The sequence below is a fragment of the Callithrix jacchus genome, chromosome 6 (assembly GCF_049354715.1).
Source record: "Callithrix jacchus isolate 240 chromosome 6, calJac240_pri, whole genome shotgun sequence".
Lineage (NCBI taxonomy): Eukaryota > Metazoa > Chordata > Mammalia > Primates > Cebidae > Callithrix > Callithrix jacchus.
Window position 1 is genome coordinate 71,714,549 of NC_133507.1, and position 15,162 is coordinate 71,729,710.

The 15,162-nt window shown below is 37.9% G+C and overlaps 1 protein-coding gene across 9 annotated transcripts in view; it reads left to right on the forward strand.

Annotated features, from left to right (window-relative positions):
• CCDC148 (coiled-coil domain containing 148) overlaps positions 1-15,162 on the forward strand; it is a 297,672-nt gene that overhangs the window by 275,992 nt on the left and 6,518 nt on the right. For 8 of the 9 annotated variants that reach the window (XM_078327716.1, XM_078327714.1, XM_078327718.1 and 5 more), the window contains 3 exons: positions 1,011-1,128; positions 9,713-9,853; positions 14,037-14,205. In XM_078327716.1, the coding sequence (XP_078183842.1) occupies positions 1,011-1,128; positions 9,713-9,853; positions 14,037-14,183 (406 nt within the window). In that variant the 3' untranslated portion in view covers positions 14,184-14,205. Of the gene's footprint in view, positions 1-1,010; positions 1,129-9,712; positions 9,854-14,036; positions 14,206-15,162 lie in introns of those variants that run through there. The other variant, XM_078327721.1, reaches the window with a different exon arrangement.

Here is a 15,162-nt window from a genome sequence, read left to right on the forward strand (position 1 = left end):
AGCACAAGAACTGATGCATGGTGAACATGCAATAATCCAGAATGTAAAAGGTCCAGTGAGGGTGTCTCTACCTTGGAAAATGCAGGTGTGCACACTAAGGGTAAAGGATATTTGTGGCTGATGCCACAGAGAAAGCTAAATCTAAACTGTCAATGATGGAAGGCAGAGTGAAGAGCTAATACTCCCCTGAGAACCCAGGTGCCTACTCTTTTGAAAGGATGAATTTCATCTCTATAATTCAATAGAATAGCTTGGACAAGGAGATGGCAAGGGAGGCTGCCCAAAAAAGGCAGCAGAGGAGGGCCAAGGAGCACAGGGTTTTAAGCTGGTATTTAAGCGTGCCATATTTTAATAGCTGATGATTTTAAGGGGGTTGGAAATAGAATGCTAAGGGAAAGTCATGTTTTTGCTGCCATCTACAGATGTCAAAGTGCAATTTTAAAAGTTGCTTACACACACACATGCACGCACACACACACACACACCCCAACTCAGAAAGTGAGAATGTAGATGACAATATATGTAAAGTTTAAGCTCTAGTAAATAAAATAATTTAGACATATTATTGTAGCAGTTTATTTTACTTTTCCTTTGAAAACTTTGTATATTTAATCAGTAATGCAGACTTTCTAACAATTCAATGTGTGCTAAAACTTCTCATTGGGAGACTGCTATAATGTAGCTCACTTGAGAGTGAGTCAGTCACGGAGTTATAGCAGCCAGTGGGCAGATTGAGAGTTAATAAAGTGATTTTAATGAGGAATGAGATAAATGGAATTTTACCACCACACTTTCCTGCATTTCTCTGGTTGGTATTAGAATTACTATGAATTGCATTTAAACAAGTGTCTTTTATTTGTTTGGACATGATAAATCAACAAAAACCAAGTAAAAACAAAATGTGACAGTGATGTCATCTCTGAGATGTGTTCTGCCCATATGCTGTTTTCTGTACAATCTCCGATACTATTATGATGCTTCCACAACTTCCTTCTGTGTTACTTTTAAAGGGTTAAATATAGACAAGAATTATTGGAAAAGCGTTTGATGGAGAAAAAGGAGGCGGCCCTTCAAGAAGCTCATGAAGACAAAGAGAGAGCACGGCGGCTAGAAGCCCTTAGGAAACAGGTGTTTTTAATTTGGAAATTTTCATGGGTGATTCTAAAAAAACATTTCTGAGTGCTCTTAATAGCTTTCTTACTGGGGCTTAGTTCATGACATCTGCTATATAAAATGTAACTTTTGATTGGGGAGGGACTCAAGATGGCATGGTGAGAACAACCCAGGATTGAAGCTCTCGGTGAATGCGCGGAGGGTGAGTCAGGGCCACATTTCCAGACAGATCTTTGTTGCCCACAGAACGGGGAAATTCCCAGGTATAAAAGAGACACGGGACGCCAGGCAGACGTTTTGGCTGGTGCAGCCGGCGGCCGGCGCTGTAGCACAGCGGCGCTCCACAGCGCTCCGCACAAAGTGCACTGGTCTGGGTGCCCTCTTGAACTGGCAATCTGAGACTTGAGAAGGCTGAACTTGAGACTGAATGGGACTTGGACAGTGAGCCAGGCCAGGAGATTCCAGGGAAACAGCATTTGGGGTAGCTCAGTGGGACAAACAAAATGGCGATTCCAAATGCTCCGGGTGCGGGCATAGCTGAACCCAGGACAGTACAGCTCCATGGGGGAGGGGAGACTGCCATTACCAATCCACGCCTACTGAGGTACACACCCATTGCTGATGCAGCCTGCCATTGCCGAGGCAACCTGCCACAACAGAGAGACTCTGCCCCAGGGAGTAACCGGTGGCAGCAGGGCAGAGACCGCAGCAGCACGGCAGAGCCTGCAGAAACAAGGCGAACCTCACACCAGCAGGGCGGAGCCTTGGCAGGCAAAAAGTGACTAGACTGCCACCTAGCTGGCCAGGACAGCACAATGGACACTCACAAAGAAAGCCCCAACCCCCCCGAGACAAAGCATCTGAGAAAAAAATGGGTTTTTTTATGAGTTCTGCGGCAGCAGAATTAAGCGTAGCAGCCTAACAGCCCTGAATGAACAACAGAGCGCACAGCTCAGCACTTGAGCTCCAATAAAGTACAGACTGTCTCCTCAAGCAACTCCCTGACCCCTCTATGCAAAAGACTGACATTTTGCAGGCATCATTCTGGGACAAATATAGCAGAAAAAGAAACTAGTAGCATCCCTCACTGTTCCACAGCTACTATAGGTGCACCCCAGACAAGCAGGGCCTGGAGTGGACCTCAACAGTCGTACAGTGGAGGGGCTAGACTGGTTGAAGGAAAACCAAGTAACAGAAATTCTTCATCATCAACAATCTGGGCGTCCACTCAGAGACCCAATCGAAAAGTCAGCAACTACGCAGATGACAGGTGGATAAATCCACAAAGATGGGAAGAAACCAGTGCAAAAAGGAGGAAAACACCCGAAACCAGAACACCTCGCCTCCTACAAAGGACCAAAACTCCTCACCAGCAAGGGAGCAAAGCTGGACGAAGAATGACTGTGACGAAATGACGGAATTAGACTTCAGAAGGTGGATAATGAGAAACTTTTGTGAGCTAAAATATCATGTTTTAAATCAATGCAAAGAAACTAAGAACCTTGAAAAAAGATTTGAAAAAAGATTCAAGAAAATGATAACAAGAATGAATAACTTAGAGAGGAATATGAATGAATTGAAGGAGCTGAAAAACACAATACGAGAACTTTGCAAAGCATGCACAAGTTTCAATAGCCGAATTGACCAAGCAGAAGAAAGAATATCAGAAGTCGAAGATCAACTCAATGAAATACAATGAGAAACCAGGATCAGAGAAAAAAACGCAAAAAGGAATGAACAAAGTCTACAAGAAATGTGGGACTATGTGAAGAGACCTAACCTATGTTTGATAGGTGTACCAGAAGGGGAACGAAGAGAATGAATCCAAGCTGGAAAATACTCTTCAGGACATCATCCAGGAAAATTTCCCCACCTAGCAAGACAGGCCAACACTCAAATGCAGGAAATACAGAGAACACCACAAAGATATTCCGCAAGAAGAGCAACCCCAAGGCACATAATCGTCAGATTCAACAAGGTTGAAATAAAAGAGAAAATACTAAGGGCAGCCAGAGAGAAAGGTCAGGTCACCCACAAAGGGAAGCCCATCAGACTCACAGCAGATCTCTCGGCAGAAACTCTACAAGCCAGAAGAGAGTGGGGGCCAATATTCAACATCCTTAAAGAAAAGAACTCTCAACCCAGAATTTCATATCCAGCCAAACTGAGCTTCAGAAGTGAAGGAAAAATAAAATCCTTTGCGAACAAGCAAGTACTCAGAGATTTTTGTCACCACCAGGCCTGCTTTACAATAGCTCCTGAAAGAGGCACTACACATAGAGAGGAACAACCAGTACCAGCCATTCCAAAATCATACTGAATGCTAAAGAGCATCAACATAATGAAGAATCTACAACAACTAATGGGCAAGACAGCCAGCTAGCATCAAAATGGCAGTATCAAAGTCACACATAACAATATTAACCCTAAATGTAAATGGACTAAATGTACCAATCAAAAGACACAGACTGGAAAATTGGATAAATATCCAAAACCCATCAGTGTGCTGTATCCAGGAAACCCATCTCACATGCAAGGATACACAAAGGCTCAAAATAAAGGGATGGAGGAAGATTTACCAAGCAAATGGAGAGCAAAAAAAAAAGCAGGAGTTGCAATTGTCATCTCTGATAAAATAGACTTTAAAGCAACAAAGATCAAAAGAGACAAAGAAGGCCATTACATAATGGTAAAAGGATCGACACAACAAGAAGAGCTAACGATCCTAAACATATATGGACCCAATACAGGAGCACCCAGATACATAAGGCAAGTTCTTAATGACTTACAAAGAGACTTAGACTCCCACACAATAATAGTGGGAGACTTTAACACTCCACTGTCAATATTAGACAGATCAACCAGACAGAAAATCAACAAGGATATCCAGGGCTTGAACTCAGACCTGGAGCAAGCAAACCTGATGGATATTAACAGAACTCTCCACCCCAAATCCACAGAATATACATTCTTCTCAGCACCACATCATACCTACTCTAAAATTGACCACATAATTGGAAGTAAAGCACTCCTCAGCAAATGCAAAACAACTGAAATCACAACAAATTGTCTCTCGGACCATAGCGCAATCAAGTTAGAACTCAGAATTCAGAAACCAACCCAGAACCGCACAGCTTCATGAAACTGAACAACTGGCTCTTGAATGTTGACTGGATAAACAATGAAATGAAGGCAGAAATAAAGAAGTTCTTTGAAACCAATGAGAACGAAGACACAACATGCCAGAATCTCTGGGACACATTTAAGGCAGTCTCTAGAGGAAAATATATAGCAATAAGTGCCCATATGAGAATGGAGAGATCCAAAATTGACACCCTATCATCAAAATTGAAAGAGCTAGAGGAGCAAGATCAAAAATCTCAAAACCCAGAAGAAGACAAGAAATAACAAAGATCAGAGCTGAACTGAAGGAGATAGAGACACGAAAAACTCTTCAAAAAACCAATAAATCCAAGAGCTGGTTTTTGAAAAGATCAACAAAATAGACAGACCACTAGCCAGATTGATAAAAAAGAAAAGAGAGAACAACCAAATAGATGCAATAAAAAATGATAAAGGGGAAATCACCACGGATTCCACAGAAATTCAAACCATCATCAGAGAATATTACAGACAACTCTATGCACATAAACTAGTAAACCTGGAAAAATGGATAAATTCCTGGACTCCTGTGTCCTCCCAAGCCTAAACCAGGAGGAAGCTGAAACTATAAATAGACCAATAACAAGGTCAGAAGTCGAGGCAGCAATTAAGAGCCTACCAAACAAAAAAAGCCCAGGTCCAGATGGGTTCACAGCCGAATTTTACCAGACACACAAAGAGGAACTGGTACCATTTCTTCTGAAACTATTCCAAATAATCCAAAAAGAGGGAATCCTTCCCAAATCATTTTATGAGTCCAATATCATCCTGATACCAAAACCTGGCAGAGACACAACAAGAAAAGAAAACTTCAGGCCAATATCCATGATGAACATAGATGCAAAAATCTTCAATAAAATATTGGCAAGCCGATTGCAACAGCAAATCAAAAAACTTATCCATTATGATCAAGTAGGATTCATTCCAGGGATGCAAGGCTGGTTCAACATACGCAAGTCTATAAACGTGATTCACCACATAAACAGAACCAAAAACAAAAACCACATGATTATATCAATTGATGCAGAAAAGGCATTTGACAAAATTCAACAGCCCTTTATGCTAAAAACCCTCAATAAACTCAGTATTGATGGAACGTATCTCAAAGTAATAAAAGCTATTTACGACAAACCAACAGTCAATATCATACTGAATGGGCAAAAACTGGAAGCATTCCCTTTGAAATCCGGCACTAGACAAGGATGCCCTCTTTCACCACTCCTATTCAATATAGTACTGGAAGTTCTGGCCAGAGCAATCAGGCAAGAAAAAGAAATAAAGGGTATTCAAATAGGAAAGGTGGAAGCCAAATTGTCTCTATTTGCAGACGACATGATAGTATACCTAGAAGACCCCATCGCCTCAGCCCAAAACCTCCTGAAACTGATAAGCAACTTTAGCAAAGTCTCAGGATATAAAATCAATGTGCAAAAATCACAAGCATTCCTATACACCAATAACAGACTTAAAGAGAGCCAAATCAAGAACCAACTGTCATTCACAATTGCTACAAAAAGAATAAAATACATAGGAATACAACTCACAAGGAATGTAAGGGACCTCTTCAAGGAAAACTACAAACCACTGCTCAACAAAATAAGAGAGGACACAAACAAATGGAGAAACATTCCATGTTCAAGGTTAGGAAGAATTAATATCGTGAAAATGGCTATACTGCCCAAAGTAATTTACAGAATCAATGCTATCCCCATCAAGCTACCATTGACTTTCTTCACAGAACTGGAAAAAACCACCTTAAACTTCATATGGAAACAAAAGAGAGCCCGCATAGCCAAGTCAATTCTAAGCAAAAAGAACACAGCAGGGGGCATCACACTACTGGATTTCAAACTATGCTACAAGGCTACAGTAATCAAAACAGCATGGTACTGGTACCAAAACAGAGATATAGACCAATGGAACAGAACAGAGGCATCGGAGGCAACACAACATATCTACAACCATACAGTCTTTGATAAATCTGACAAAAACAAGCAATGGGGAAAGGATTCCCTGTTGAATAAATGGTCTTGGGAAAACTGGCTAGCCATGTGCAGAAAGCAGAAACTGGACCCCTTCCTGACACCTTACACTAAAATTAACTCCAGATGGATTAAAGACTTAAACATAAGACCTGGCACCATAAAAACCCTAGAAGGAAATCTAGGCAAAACCATCCAGGACATAGGAGTAGTCAAGGACTTCATGAACAAAACACCAAAAGCATTGGCAACAAAAGCCAAAATAGATAAATGGGACCTAATGAAACTCCACAGCTTCTGCATGGCAAAAGAAACTGTCACTAGAGTGAATCGGCAACCAACAGAATGGGAAAAAAATTTTTGCAGTTTACCCATCTGACAAAGGGCTCATATCCAGAATTTACAAAGAACTCAAACGGATTTACAGGAAAAAAACAAACAAGCCCATTCAAAAATGCGCAAAGGATATGAACAGAGACTTTACAAAAGAAGACATATATGAGTCCAACAATCATATGAAAAAATGCTCATCGTCACTGGTCATCAGAGAGATGCAAATCAAAACCACATTGAGATACCATCTCATGCCACTTAGAATGGTGATCATTAAAAAATCTGGAGACAACAGATGCTGGAGAGGATGTGGAGAAAAAGGAACACTTTTACACTGTTGGTGGGAGTGTAAATTAGTTCAACCATTGTGGAAGACAGTGTGGCGATTCCTCAAGGCCTTAGAAATAGAAATTCCATTTGACCCAGCAATCCCATTACTGGGTATATATCCAAAGGACTATAAATCGTTCTACTATAAGGACACACGTACACAAATGTTCATTGCAGCACTGTTTACAATAGCAAAGACCTGGAATCAACCCAAATGCCCATCGATGATAGACTGGATTGGGAAAATGTGGCACATATACACCATGGAATATTATGCAGCAATCAGAAATGATGAGTTAGTGTCGTTTGTAGGGACATGGATGAATCTGGAGAACATCATTCTCAGCAAACTGACACAAGAACAGAAAATGAAATACCACATATTCTCACTCATAGGCGGGTGATGAAAAATGAGAACACATGGACACAGGGAGGGGAGTACTAAACAGTGGGGTCTATTGGGGGGAAAAGGGGAGGGCCAGTGGGAGGGGGAACTGGGGAGGGATAGCCTGGGGAGAAATGACAAATGTGGGTGAAGGGGAGAAAGGAAGCAAAACGCACTGCAATGTGTGTACCTATGCAACTGTCTTGCATTTTCTGCACATGTACCCCAAAACCTAAAATGCAATAAAAAATTTTTAAAAAAATAAAATAAAATGTAACTTTTCCAAATTGGGACACTGCTCTTCATTTCTGGGAGCAATTAGATTATATTGAAGCATTTCCAATTTCTCAATGTATTGAAAGAACTTTATCATCGCCTTTTAAAAAGCACTCCCAAGATTTAACTATATCCGGGCCATCTAGAGTTCATTAGCTGGATAGTTTCTGTTTACAACAGTGAAGCTGTACATCTAGTCTACGAAGTTTACTGGTCTCGAGAAACCTAGTGGAGCTCAATCAAGATAATCTTCTTTGGTATAGGAGCCTCCCTTTGGAAACATAACACAGTAAACAAATGTGTTAAAAATTACTTTTTAGAAAATACCTATTTTGTGGAGAAATAAAAGCCTCCCATCACTTTGCCTAGTGAAAATAAGCAAAAGTAGGTAAAAATATGTAGTAGAGGGCAAGAGCAAGAATTTAAGAACTTGGGAAATGTGAAAGTTTTACATGGTAATTTTTCAGAGTGTTGAATTTTAAGTGGTTGTTTCAACTCAAAATCCCTGAAGTCTTCATTGATAGCATTTCCCAGCTAGTAGGAAAGGACCACTTGATTTCCTTCCTATGTTGGTGGAGGGAACACAGAATCATGGATAAGAACTAGGCCTCTGGTGTCCTTCCAACCTGGTACAAGCTGGTTCTGTACTCCCTGGGACTGGAAACAGGTCATTTACTTAACCTCTGTAAGCTTTATTTCCTCACCTGAAAAATGGGAATAATAGTACCTGCCTTATAGTTTTGCAATAATAAGAGTTCAAATTCGTTATTTACTAAGTGTAAAGCCCTCTTCTAAATGCTGTTAGGTATTACTTTAATTTCTACAACAACTTTATGATGTAGATAATATTCATATCCCCATTTAACAGAAGAGGAAACAGAGGGGCCACAGAGGTTAGGTGCTTTCCTGAAAGTCACAAAGATAGTAAATGTTATACTGATTCAGACCAAGGAAGTATAGCTAAATGAGATGGTCTAGATGTGGTGTAAATGCATACAAATATTATATCATCTTCTTCTTTGATAAAAAAGATTATAAAGATAAATTTAAAGCATAGAAATATAAGTCCTGGTAATCCTGGATCCTACAAAATTTTAGTTATTCAGCCATTAGCAAATATTTATATACCATGGCCCTCTGGGTACAAGACCTAATGTCACTATTACTAAATACATTCTTGTTCAAAACATAACTTTGATAACAACAGTGTCTATATGATTAGAATTCTTTCCGTCTGTCAATATTTTGAAAGAGAAAATAGCTGTTATCTCTTTCCTATATTCAGTATTTAGAACTGTGTTGTAAGCTATTTTAGCTAGGAAACCTATAGTAATTAAAGCTTGTTCAACCCTCAGTTATTTCATTACAGTCTTTAAATGCATTAAGAATGCCATTTTCTTCATGTTAATTCTTGACTTTCCAAATTAATAGGCAGGTGTTATTAATGGTGCACATCATTTACAAAATTACTGACTTCTTTTCATTAAGATGCAGGTTTGGATTATCATAAAACACAAAAGCATTTGGGTTAAAACGACTTTGCAATTTTTTCAGTCAAAGGAGGACAATGGTTTCTAGCAGTCTCTGGAAATCTAGTTGCCTGGTAAAAGGAAATTTACCTACCTTGCTCCCTAATGCCAGCACACTTGACTTGACCCATGAATGTTATGCTCTAGATCTAGTTCAACCATATTAAACTTCCTAGAAAACTTCATGGGGTCGTTAATATAAGCATAAATTGCTAATGGTTAAAAAGTGAATTTTTTTTTTTTTTTTACTTTCTGTGACTTTCAAGGTGGTTGAATATGTAAGGTTTTCTATACAAGATTTCCTGTGACTTCATATCAGAAAGATAACTTGTTATCTGGAAGTAATTATAATTATTTAATCATTAGCAAATAACTATATGCCATGGCACTTTCATATTTTGTCTTATATGTACTGTCTTGTTTTGTGTTCACTCCTTTGTGGATCTTTAGGACTGGCCAATTAATGTTTTCTCTGCCCTTTCGTCTCAGGCTTTACCTTTAATAACATTTCTTAACTTTAATGGGCATTAGACATCAATAATGTTGCCCAGAAATACTTAGTTTGAACCTTGTTCCCAGTAGCCATGCTTTCTCATTTTTAGGTTGCTGTTGTTGCTCAATTTGATCCTGTTAGAATGATGTCAGATACAATGGCATCGAAAGCTAAGATGGGCATTGAAATGGAAGAAGAATTTATTCTTCAAAAGCCACTCTTCACATTGAATACATACAATGAACAGCAGGTAATTATGGAAATTAGCATGGCTGATGAAAAAGCCATGATGATGACAAGGACTGTAGAAGTATGTGTTTAAGGTTACAACAGTTTTCAATATTTACATTTGACTATCACACATATTAGCATAATTTTTACTTCTAAATGATAGTATATAATTACTTCATAATTCTTAATATTACAAACTGGCTAGTAGGTTACCATAGAACAAGAGGTTACCTAAAAATGTTATAACTCTGTCATTGAAACTTTTATTTTTAAAAGTTTTAAAAATCTCTTTACAAAATGTTATTTGAGAGTTCTTTATTAATATTGTGTTTTGTTTAAATGTTTCTCTGTTACATTAAGAATTATATTTAAATTCATGACATAAATTATATTAAACAGCTGATACTGATGACAAAGCAGAGGAAAGCTTTTAGAAATTAAAATAAACAGAAGATAATACATAAGAGCTTATGATAAAATAAAGCATTTTCTATGGAAAAAAGTATTAAGGGTTTATTTAACCATTTTTTAGGACCTAGGGTTCATTTTAATCTGTGCCTATAACTGAGAAAGTATTTTAAAAAAATCTTTTAGATGGAAGGATTGACAGATGGAAGGTAGGAGGGAGAACAGATGGATGGATGGATGGATGGATGGATGGATAAATGAATGAATAAATATCAGTCACTGAAATTAAGGAAGTGTGGTTGTCAATTCTATAAATCTAAGGAGAGAAGCTAAATAATTATTTAATTATTTAAAAACCAGAAAATCGTCCATTCATCCACTACCAAATAAACATGTTATGTCTCTACTATGTGCTGCGTACTTTGCTAGGGATTATAAAGGGCATAATTCATTCATTTATTAATTGAACCAATATTAATATAACATATATTATATTTTTGCTCTGCATATGGTTCCTGGGTTACATCTGAGCAAGACAGACTGATCTCGTCTGGAGGAAGTGAGCAAAAGAGGCTGCCAGGGAAGAAAGTAGCAATGTACAAGAACAGTGCCACTAGGGTGGGATCAACTACATAATGAAGGTCTAAGGTTGCCCTAGGAAGAGGAAGGGATGACTGACCCTGACTAGAGAAGTCAGAGAAGGTATCAGAGAGAAAACTGCTGAGCCCTGTCTTAGTCAAAGATTTTTGGCAGCAGTAGCAAAATCCATTTCAGATGATTTACAATAATAACAACATATCAACAACAAAATAGGTTGTGGGGGAGGATACATAGGGAGAAGGAAGAGGTGTCTCTAGATCCTAGCTGCCAAAGTGGGGAGAACAGCTGAGGCTTGAAAGAATTAAAATCAGAAGCTGAAAAGCCTCAAGCAGCTGGGCTAACCCTCATCCCAAGTTGAGCTATTTCACATCTGGGTTTGACCAAGCCTAAGAGGGTGGTGCACAGCTCTTGCTGGTATGTCTTCAGTGTAAGGAGAATGACAAGGGGTACATGACACATTCTGAGAGAGGAGACTGGAAACATGGGTTAGGTTCAGGCAGTGAAAAGCATAGTAGGTCTTCCTACTAAGGCATCTGTATGCTGATGCCAGATTTTGAAACTTATTATATACAGTCATGTGCCACATAACAGTGTTTTGGTCAAAGGCAGACCACATATATGTTGGTGGTCCCTTAGGATTATAACAGAGCTGAAAAATTCCTATTGCCTAGTGGTGTCTTAACATCATAGTACAGTTCATTTCCTCTGCTATGTTTAGATTGACAAGTACTTAGCATTGTGTTACAACTTCCTACAATAATAAGCAAAATTACATGCTGTACAAGCTATAGCCTAGGAGCAGTGGCCTGTATCATATAATCTAGGTGTGCAGAATGCTGTACCATCTTGGTTTATGTAAGTATATGCTATGACATTCACGCAACAAAATTGCTTGAGGACACATTTCTCAGAATGTATCCTTGTCGTTAAGTGACACATAACTGTAATCAGTTTTATGTGTTAGCTATGTGTCCTGAATGAAAAATTGGTGGGGGTAGGGGTGGATTGGGGTGAGTTCCTTTTAAAATGGCAGAACCTTCATAGAAGTAGTGATGGTGGTGGGTTCATGGATGGCTCTGGCTGGGAAGGGGAGGGGAAAAAGAAAGTAAGAATGACTGCAAGCTAGACAGCAAGTAATACTAAAAGCTGGTGTTTTGGATTCAAATCCACATTCACTGTTTATTGGCTGGGTGCACTTGTATAAGCTATTTACATCTTTATGTTTGTTTTCTTCATCTGTAAAATAATTATTTACAAAGTTCTTGTGAGCATTAGAGATAATAAATGTCAACTGCCTAAAGGATTTCCTGGCACCTAGTAGTAATTCAGTAAATTATAATCATCCGGTGGTGCTGCCATTAACTATATAAGAATACAGGGAAAAAAAAGCAGATTTAGGGAAAGAAAGAATTTATTTTACTTATACTGTGTTTAGGATAAAAATATCTAGTACACATTTACAAGAAACTGATGGGCTGCCTCCAGGGAAGGGAATTGGGAAGATGGAAGTCCAAGTAGAAGGGAGATCTCAAGTTCACTCTCTAGCTATGCAAAAATTGAGTAATAAAAAAATTTAAGCCTCACAACGTGGAGCTGAAGAAAGAGGTGAGTCCTGGTTGTAATTTGGGAGTCAATGGCATACAGATTGAACATGAATCACTGGAGCACATGAGAGCGGACCAGGGAGAAGACATTGAGACAGAAGAGGAAAAACCTGGGTCTAAGACTCAAATTCATTGCTTCTCAGACACAAATAATCTGTATTATTCTTGACTTTATACTCATTGTTGCTCCAAGCCCTTTATCTGATCAGCTGCCAAGTAAAATTGATTCTTCTTTTCATAGTGTTTCTAAGAGTTATCTCTTCCTTGCTACCAGCCAAGTTCAGACATTTATTACTTTACAGCTAGACAATTGTAGTAAACTCCTAATCACTCTTTTGGCCTCCGCCTCTTCTTTCCCTGCCACCCTAATTTATTCTGAACTTACAATCGGAACCATCTTCCTATGCAACTGCAAATATTATATTATTTCCATGCAAAACCCAGAAATAAACATAACCCTAGTAGCTCGTTAGACTCAGCATGGCCGTGCAAGCCTTTGAAGTTCAAGTCGCAGTCCGAGAAGCATCTATTTTCAGTGTTCCTCAATGGTAACCAGTGCTCTACTCAAACTACCCTTCGCCCAAGTTGACCTATTTCACCTCTGAGTTTCTCATTAGGTCTCTTCCTCCCCAGTCTGCTGTATAGACTAAGTTGCACTTTAAGGTTAGTTTAATTGCTCATCTTCACCAAGACCATCCTCATGCCACCAGCACCAGAAGATGCATCTCGATGTTTTACTACTTTTAGGGCATCTGCCACATGTTGCTGTAATCTGTAGCTATCGGTGTACATTTTTATTGCCTCAATTTGTCTGAGAGTGCCTGGAAGGGCTGCTTTTAATAGCTTATTATTGCATCCTCTAGGGGGACTTCAAGTCCATGTAAAATGCCTCATTAGGTAAAATCCATATGTGGCCACCTTCTTATTTCAAACAGTGTCTGTTGACATTTAATATTCATAGGAGGAGGGGAGAGGAATAAGATCCAATCAGCTATAAATGAAAACAGAAATTGAACTGCTCATATGTCTACTCCCACTTACAATCAGATTGATGGAGGCATTTTCTACTTCTGTTTGAAATAGAAATCCAGCCTTGGAAGAAAAGTTCTATTGATTTTGTTTTTCAAGTGGTGGCCATGTGTTTAAACTTAATTTACATATTGCCAAATGATGGAGAAATTAAGATGTCATTTTAAAGACAGATGTATAAGGTTATGGATTAGATTTATTTTAATCAATGATCTATATTTTATAATTCCAGCCAGCAATAAGTCATAAATCAATAGTAGTACTGAAAGTAAGCTTCTTTTACTTTATCTTTTAATGATTTTAATGCATTATATTTTGACTAATCTAGTGCACAATATACTATACACCTTATATTGGAAACTGCTGATGTACTGAAAAGTGATAATGTAGAAAAGGTTTGGATGTTTCCAAAATATAGTCACTGTATTCACGAAGTTTACTGTCACCTAGTCATCTGTCCAGCAAAAACAAATTCGCTTGGGAAAACATGGAACTAAATGTTAAAAGTTATTTTAGTTTGATGAATTGCTATTTATTTAAATTGTGTTTTTATTTCTACAGATAATTTCTGACCCTAGACTTCGCTTTGAGTTAGCGCTTCGAGAAGCTGGACTTCATAGAACACTTTATGCCAAAGAAATATTACCAAAAATCAGTCCTCGAAAACCTCCAAGAAAAGACATGGAGTCTACTGTGTTTAAAATATAGAGCTCATCCTCAAATTCTATAGGTAAAGGAAATTTTTCTTTGAAAACATTTATATGAATAATAAATAATACTCTCTATAATGTTTGAAATAGCAGACATAGAAATCATAGCATCCAATAAAACAAATTTGCCTTTCTTTTGTGACCTTTAAGTATACTTGCATCTTTAAGTTATATTTAATAGCACTAAATTCCCCCAAATTATGGAAGTGAATTATGGCACATATAGTGCATACACTATATTTTAGTAAACTGCATGTTGGAGGTTGTGTTATCCTATGAAAAGAGCTCAAAATAACTATTTGTGAGAATTATAAATTATGTAGCTGCTACCTGCTAATGTTCTTTTCTGCTTGCTATTTCAGAATTTGACTTTTTAATTATGGAAGCTTCATTATCATTAATATTTCTGTTATTTCTTGATTATTAAAAGAGGAAACTCAACCTTTCTCTAAATTTAGAAACCAATTTGGTACACCATGTTTACTGCAAACTGGTTAATCATCCAAACAATTTCATTTTGCAAATTAGCCCTTAAGAATAAATTAGTAAAAAAAGAATAAATTAGAAATCAGAAATAACATTTCCAGCATGGGAATATCTGTTTTGGTTTGGAAAAATACATATATTTGTGTGATTATTTAAAAGAAATATTTAAAATTTCCTAATATTTGGAATGCTGTCAAAAGTTCCAAATTATTAAATATTTAGATGATTTTTATGGAAAAGGAGCATTTCAAATAAAACTCAAGCATAAATATTTGACTATTTCTAAAAATGATTTTTCAAGCAGGATAGCAAGTTAGTGTTGTTAAAAGTTGCCATGTTACCATTAAGATTACCCGCCTCCTTTCTCTCTCTATTGTAGCTCCCACTTACCTCCCAGGGGTTGCAGTCTCCATGCAATTACTGGAATAATGTTAAAAAAAAATAAAAGGCCAGTCTAACTATTGGAATCTTTGACTTTGTGATTGTCCCCA